Consider the following 7,017-nt stretch of genomic DNA (forward strand, 5'->3'; position numbering starts at 1 on the left):
ATGCGACAAAAACAACATGCAGACACAAAATGGATGCAAACCCTCCCCAAACCAAACTGTACAATGTCCCCATTGTACAAAGTAAAGGGAAAGAGATGCAAACGAAAGAGAGGGAGAGTCGAAAACTTACAAAAGCGTGCAGACCACGGACCTCCCCAAACCGAACCAGATAGAGAGGTTAGTAGGGCTCTCGATCGACAAAGGAGTAGGTCGATCGAGATGAACACGGTACTCGATCGAGACAGGTAAGACTCGATCGAGGCTTTTAACGGAGCAGAAATTCGATCGAGCAAGTAGGATCTCGATCGAGAGCTTTGAAGGTGAAAGACCACTCGATCGAGCAGGAAGGCTACTCGATCGAGGGCCGTTGCATCAGTAAGCAACAATACGGTACCTGTGTTGTACCAAAAACGCAAGAATACTTATTAAAATTGTTCAAACGCACGCCAAACAGAAATAAAGAAAGTTAAAAGTTCGAAAAACCAAAAACAATAATTTACAATCGGGTTGCCTCCCGATAAGCGCAGGTTTATAAGGTTCCGCACGACCTATAAGCGTCAAACATCACTCTCTGTCATCGCGTCGAAAAAGAGAACTTCGACGCGTCCAATCACAGCATCAGCCCCATAATAATGCTTCACAAGATGACCATTAACTTTGAAGCGAATCCCCTCGGAGTCCTCTAACTCAACTGATCCAAATTTAGTGACGCCGGTCACCGTGTACGGACCACTCCACCTGGACTTCAGCTTACCAGGAAATAGTCTCAACCGGGCATTAAACAGTAACACCTTTTGCCCAACATGGAACTCACGGGGTACAATCCTCTTATCGTGCCAACGCTTAGTCTTCTCCTTATAGATTCGGGAGCTATCATAAGCGTTCAGCCGAAACTCCTCCAGCGCATCTAGCTGCAATAAACGCTTCTCACCACACAAGTCAGCATCATAATTAAGCTGGCGGATAGCCCACCAAGCTTTATGTTCTAGCTCAACAGGAAGATGACAAGACTTTCCATACACTAAACGATACGGTGAAGCACCGATTGGTGTCTTGAAAGCCGTCCTATAAGCCCACAACGTGTCCTCTAGTTTAGCACTCCAGTCCTTCCGTGATTTAGACACTACTTTACTCAATATCTCTTTTAGTTCCCTATTAGAGACTTCGACCTGTCCGCTAGTCTGAGGGTGATAACCCAAACCCCTACGGTGTTTGACACCATATTTAGACAACAAAGCAGTCAACTGTTGTTCTCTAAAATGCATACCCCTATCGCTAATGACGACCCTAGGGACACCAAAACGGGGAAAAATAATCTTACAAAACAGCTTAATCACGGTCCGGGCATCACAATTGGGAGTGGCAATTGCCTCCACCCACTTGGACACATAGTCTACAGCTACCAGAATATACCTGTTACCTTGGCTAGACGGAAATGGCCCTTGATAATCAATGCCCCATACATCGAAAATCTCAACCTCTAGGATGCCGTTCTGAGGCATCTCATGTCTCTTGGAAATGTTTCCCGTTCTCTGACAAGCATCACAACTAGCAACAAAAGTTTTAGTGTCAGCGAAAAGAGTTGGCCAATAAAAACCTGACTGCAATACCTTAGCCACGGTACGTGATGGACCGTGGTGTCCTCCACAAGGAGTCGAATGGCAGCCTTCTAGGATAGCTTTGGTCTCCCACTGCGGAATACACCATCTGTAGAGTCCGTCTGCACACTCCTTAAATAAATAAGGGTCATCCCAGAAATATTGTCGTGCATCGTGTAAGAACCTCTTGCGCTGCTGATGAGATAAATCTGGTGGCAGTGCCTGACTGACAGCAAAATTAGCATAGTCTGCAAACCAAGGTTCAGCACCATCCTTATAATTCACAGAGGTCACAGAAAAAACATCAACAAAAAATAAAGAGTCGTCAGCGAAAGAATCATTAATAGGAAGAGAATCCTCCCCTTTCTGTTGTGTCAGACACGACAGATGGTCGGCTACGACGTTTTCTGCTCCCTTCTTATCCTTAATCTCCAAGTCAAACTCCTGTAAAAGGAGTATCCATCTCAAAGAATGGGGCTTAGCTTCCTTCTTGTTCGAAGGTGTTTCATTTGCATGATCTGTAAAAATAACAACTTTCGAACCCAACAAATACGATCTAAACTTATCTAACGCATAAACAACAGCTAAAAGCTCCTTCTCCGTGGTAGCATATTTCACTTGAGCCTCATCTAGAGTTCGGCTCGCATAATAAATCGCACTCAGCGCTTTGTCTTTCCATTGGCCTAGCACCGCTCCTAGTGCATAATCACTGGCATCGCACATAATCTCGAAAGGCAGCTTCCAATCCGGAGGCTGGATAATGGGTGCAGAGACCAAAGCCTGCTTCAAAGTGTTAAAAGCAGAAAGACATTCATCATTAAAATCATAAGGAGCATCCTTTAGAAGCAAGTGTGTAAGCGGTCGAGCAATCTTTGAGAAGTCCTTGATAAACCGACGATAAAAGCCAGCATGACCAAGGAAACTTCTCACCCCCTTGACATTAACTGGAGGGGGTAATTGCTCGATTACTTGCACCTTTGCTCTGTCTACCTCAATCCCCCTGTTGGAGACTAAGTGCCCAAGGACAACGCCTTCATTTACCATAAAATGGCACTTCTCCCAGTTTGACACTAGATTAACCTCAATACATCGCTGCAAGACTTTATCAAGGTTAGCTAAACAATTATCGAAGTCATTCTCATAGACACTGAAGTCGTCCATAAAGACTTCCATGATAGACTCGATACACTCAGAAAAGATCCCCATCATACACCTCTGAAAGGTGGCAGGGGCATTACACAAACCAAAAGGCATTCTGCGATAAGCAAAGACACCCTTCGGACAAGTAAAAGTAGTCTTTTCCTGATCATATGGATGAATAGGGATCTGAAAGAACCCTGAGTACCCATCCAGATAACAGAAAAACTCATGGGAGGCCAATCTCTCTATCATCTGATCAATGAAAGGAAGGGGGAAATGATCTTTCTTGGTGGCGGCATTTAATTGCCGATAATCTATACACATCCGCCACCCGGTCACTAGTCTAGTAGGTATAAGCTCATTATTTTCATTTCGGACAACTGTAGTACCACCTTTCTTAGGTACCACCTGAACGGGACTTACCCATTTAGAATTCCCAACTGAATAAACAATACTTGCGTCGAGTAGTTTCATAACCTCAGCCGTCACAACCTCCTCCATCTTCGGATTCCGCTTTCGCTGACCCTGCCTGCAAGGTTTGTGATCATCCTCTAGCTCAATCCTATGCATGCAGACATCAGGGCTGATGCCCTTAAGGTCATCCAACGAATATCCCATCGCCTTCCTATTTCTCTTAAGAATAGTCAATAAAGCAGTTAACTGTCCGTCGTTGAGCTTAGCACTCACAATCACTAGAAACTGCTCAGTATCATCAAGAAAGGCATACTAAAGGTGAGAGGGAAGAGCGTTACGCTCGGGGACCTTTACCTCGACTGAGCACAAAGTGTGTGCCAAGTTCTCTACCTGTTCCAGCTGAACTTCAGACAGCTCTATCTCATCTGTAGTAATCCCAAGCAACTGCTCGACATCGTCCTCGTCATCTGAAAAATCTGCACACTCTTCTAGAAACATCAAAGACTCCTGCGGATCCTTAACTAAGGAATCCGACCAAAATTCGTAAGCACACTCATCAATAATGTCAACAGAGTAACAAGTATCCTCTATCATCGGTCTAGACAAGGTCTCGGGCAGACTAAACGTAATCACATCATCCCCTACCTCTAGGGTCAACCGCCCGAGTTTGACATCAATAATAGCTCCAGCTGTACACAAAAACGGTCTACCCAAAATAATCTGGGTACGGGTATCCTCAGCAATATCTAAAACAATAAAGTCCACTGGGATAAAGAATTTGCCTACCTTGACAGGCACATCCTCTAAGATACCTAAGGGTCATCTAATGAGATATGTCGGCCATCTGTAGGGTGATATTGGTCATTTTTAGGTGACCCAATTTAAGCTTAGAAAAGATAGAATAGGGCATGACACTGACACTGGCTCCAAGGTCACACAACGCCCTATTTATCACCACATCTCCTATAACACAAGAAATAGAGAAACTACCCGGGTCCTTCAGTTTAGGGGGAAACTTTCCCGAAATTAGACTACTAGACTCTTCCATGAAGGCGACAATAGCTGTTTCTCCAAATTCCCTCTTACGCGTAATAATATCTTTCATAAATTTTGCGTAAGGAGGTATTTGGGTAATTAACTCAGCAAAAGGAATGGTTACCTGAATGTTTCTTACCATATCTGCGAATTTGCTGAATTGTCTCTCCGTCTTTGTGTCGCGTAATCGACTCGGGTAAGGGACCTTAACCATAGGAAGTGGGTCCTCTTCTTTCTCTTTACCTTTATCGGTTCTTGACACCCTCGCAGCACATGAGGGTACCCCACTACGGTCAGCATTGGAATGCGTGTCTGTAGGCTCAGCTTCTCTCGATCGAGGCTCAGAAGTGCTCGATCGAGAGCTTTTCTTGCTAACCTCTCTCGATCGAGAGGTTTCATCGTGCAGATTACTCGATCGAGAAGTACCGTCTCTCGATCGAGGGGTTTCTTCCTCAGCATTGGTCGATCGAGAGGTAAGTTCACTCGATCGACCACCCTTCAAAGAATTCTTCGTCATTTTGCTTTGAGCGAAGGTCCCTACCTCGGCGTTTGAACTTTCTCGGAGTATGTTCTGTCCGTCATAAGTGCGACCACTCCTCAAACTTATTGCATTTACCGGGTCTTCCTCTAAGCACATTGACTCACACTTTTCGAAAGCGGTTTACGGAAGACATCCGCACTAGATTCCTGCTCAAGATGTTGCGTGTGAATGGCGGCCTTTAGGTTGTACTCAACCTGATCATTGTCAGTATAAAGCTCGAGGGAAGAGCCTCCTTGCCTAATCTTCCGATAGGCTAGAACGCTCTCGGACGTAGCCATGCATGAAAAGGGATTGTCTCCCCATTCGCCACATCTTCCACAAAATACCTCCATGGCTGAACTATAACCTGTAAGCACAAAAACACTCCGGCCAAGAATGAGAACTGTCCCAAGGAATAAATTCCCTGAGACAAAAGACAAACAAAGGAACTATAAAATTGCACCGTCTCACCGGCAACGGCGCCAAAATTTGACACGGCTGTCGCAACCCTGTCAAAGATAAAACCAACGGGTCACAACTAAATGTAGCAGAGGCAGTCGGGTATCGAATCCACAGGGAGATGGGAATCCTATAGTCAACTAAGTCTGTCGAAAGTAACCAAAATAGAGGCTTTGTTTGTTTTTTTTCTAAAAACTACGAGTAAAGGAGAGAATAAAAGGAACGAGAGAGAAATGAAATAGAGATGAACAAGGGAGAAAGGTACTAGGATTATCGGTTCACCATGGCTTCTAAAGTCCGGACTAAAATATAGATGCCCTAAATCCAAGCTGTGGGTAATAAACGTCACCTTTCGGTCCTTAGTTCGCCCTAGGTAATACTAGTTTAGCTTTCGCCCTAGCTAGCATAAACCCTAATGAAACGCTGCAGAACTATTCCTTTTCCAATCTTTCGATCTAGGAGAAGGGGATATCGAGACAGTTAATTGAATGCGTCGACTCAAACAATTAAGAGAAATTAAAGCAGCAGATGCACACAACTAGACTACGGTATTCTAATTAATTCGTCCTTCCTACGCCATGGCTACCCTAAATCCTAGCAAAGCGATTAGCTATTCATGATTGAAATGAGGAACGATAGTAGTAAAGCAAATAACAATAAGTAACATAATAAACGAAAACGAATTGAAATTATGCTATGATAATACCGAATTCAACCAAAGGAAAATTGAGAAATGGCGATTAAAAGTACTTCCGATCCAAAAGCTAAAGCAACAGTCTCCGTTCTATGTCTGGGATGTGATAATTAGGTCTCTAGTATTCCTTGCCTCTTTATAAGAAAAATAGCAAGGAAAAACAAGCGTTGTAAAATAACAACACAGTCGAAATAAAGCCCATCAGCGCGTGGCCTCTCGATCGAACTCCACAGTTGCTCGATCGAGCTTCCTTAAGTATCTCCCTCGATCGAGAACAGGACATCTCGATCGAGGCCTTCACAATTCGATCGAGCACAGGACAGCTCGATCGAAGGCTTGTGTTCTTCTGTGTTCTCGATCGACAGCCAAATGTGGTCGATCGAGATCTTCAGTCACTTCTCAGCCTCCGTAGTAGTTCTGACTTGCTTAAATTGGTTAACTTTCATCTTCACGCTTCCCCATGCATGATTCCTTCGTCCTCTTTCCCGTCCATCTTCCAGAGATGCTATCTTGAGGCCACTAAAGGTTGGTTTCCGCTACCAATCTGCAAAATAGCAATAAAAGCACAAAGTAGCCTATTCGGGGTCTAAAGTGACATAATATCACTCAAATACATAGAAATGCGTGCCAAAAGAGACCGTAAAAGTCTATATAATATGCACGCATCAGGACTACCGTAGTGAACCGAATTCCCGACATGTCCCTTCTCTATCTGATAGTTTAATCCTAATTTCTTGCCTTTACTGCTCTTGTCTCTGTAGGGTAATATCCGTATAATGCCCTTTAATTATAGGATTATAACGCAAAATTTACATGTGAATATTGTCATAAAACGATAAACATAAAGAAACGACAAAGATGTAGGAATAACCTTCGGTCCTAGTGCAATAAGGCAATGAGAGATTAAAGCAAATCTCCTCCTAAACGATGCACCCAAGATGTCCGAGTAATGCCCTTGTGCTAGAGACAATCCCCTAATTGACTTGCAATATCGAGGGGATTAGTTTTTGTGAATTTGTGTTGGATGAGAGATCCGGAATTTAGGAGGCACAATTCCCAAAAACCCTAATTATTTTTGCAAAATGAAATTAGGTTTGAAGGGAGGAGAGAGCTCTCCTTTTGTTCCTCTAATTCGGTTTGGCCGAATGGACTTAGGG

General features: G+C 43.9%; 1 protein-coding gene across 1 annotated transcript; it reads right to left on the reverse strand.

The window, feature by feature from the left end:
• Positions 1 to 557: 557 nt before the first annotated feature.
• On the reverse strand, positions 558 to 4,329 carry LOC141634306 (uncharacterized). The gene is made up of 7 exons (XM_074446531.1): positions 4,029 to 4,329; positions 3,543 to 3,898; positions 3,162 to 3,437; positions 2,687 to 2,813; positions 1,783 to 2,227; positions 838 to 1,287; positions 558 to 738 (listed from the first exon to the last, which is right to left on the reverse strand). The coding sequence occupies exons 1-7, from the start codon at positions 4,327 to 4,329 to the stop codon at positions 558 to 560; spliced, it is 2,136 nt and encodes a 711-aa protein (XP_074302632.1).
• Between the last annotated feature and the right edge of the window lie 2,688 nt (positions 4,330 to 7,017).

The sequence above is a fragment of the Silene latifolia genome, chromosome Y (assembly GCF_048544455.1).
Source record: "Silene latifolia isolate original U9 population chromosome Y, ASM4854445v1, whole genome shotgun sequence".
Classification (NCBI taxonomy): Eukaryota; Viridiplantae; Streptophyta; class Magnoliopsida; order Caryophyllales; family Caryophyllaceae; genus Silene; species Silene latifolia.

Bases quoted from the DNA above. Each gene is read 5' to 3' on its own strand.
- LOC141634306 (XM_074446531.1), bottom strand. From the start codon at position 4,329: ATGGTAAGAAACATTCAGGTAACCATTCCTTTTGCTGAGTTAATTACC. The intron at 2,814-3,161 runs GTAAGTCCCGTT...GCCACCTTTCAG, and splicing joins CAGTTGGGAATTCTAAATGG to AGGTGTATGATGGGGATCTT. The intron at 1,288-1,782 runs GTTCTTACACGA...TGGTGTCCCTAG, and splicing joins TCTCATCAGCAGCGCAAGAG to GGTCGTCATTAGCGATAGGG.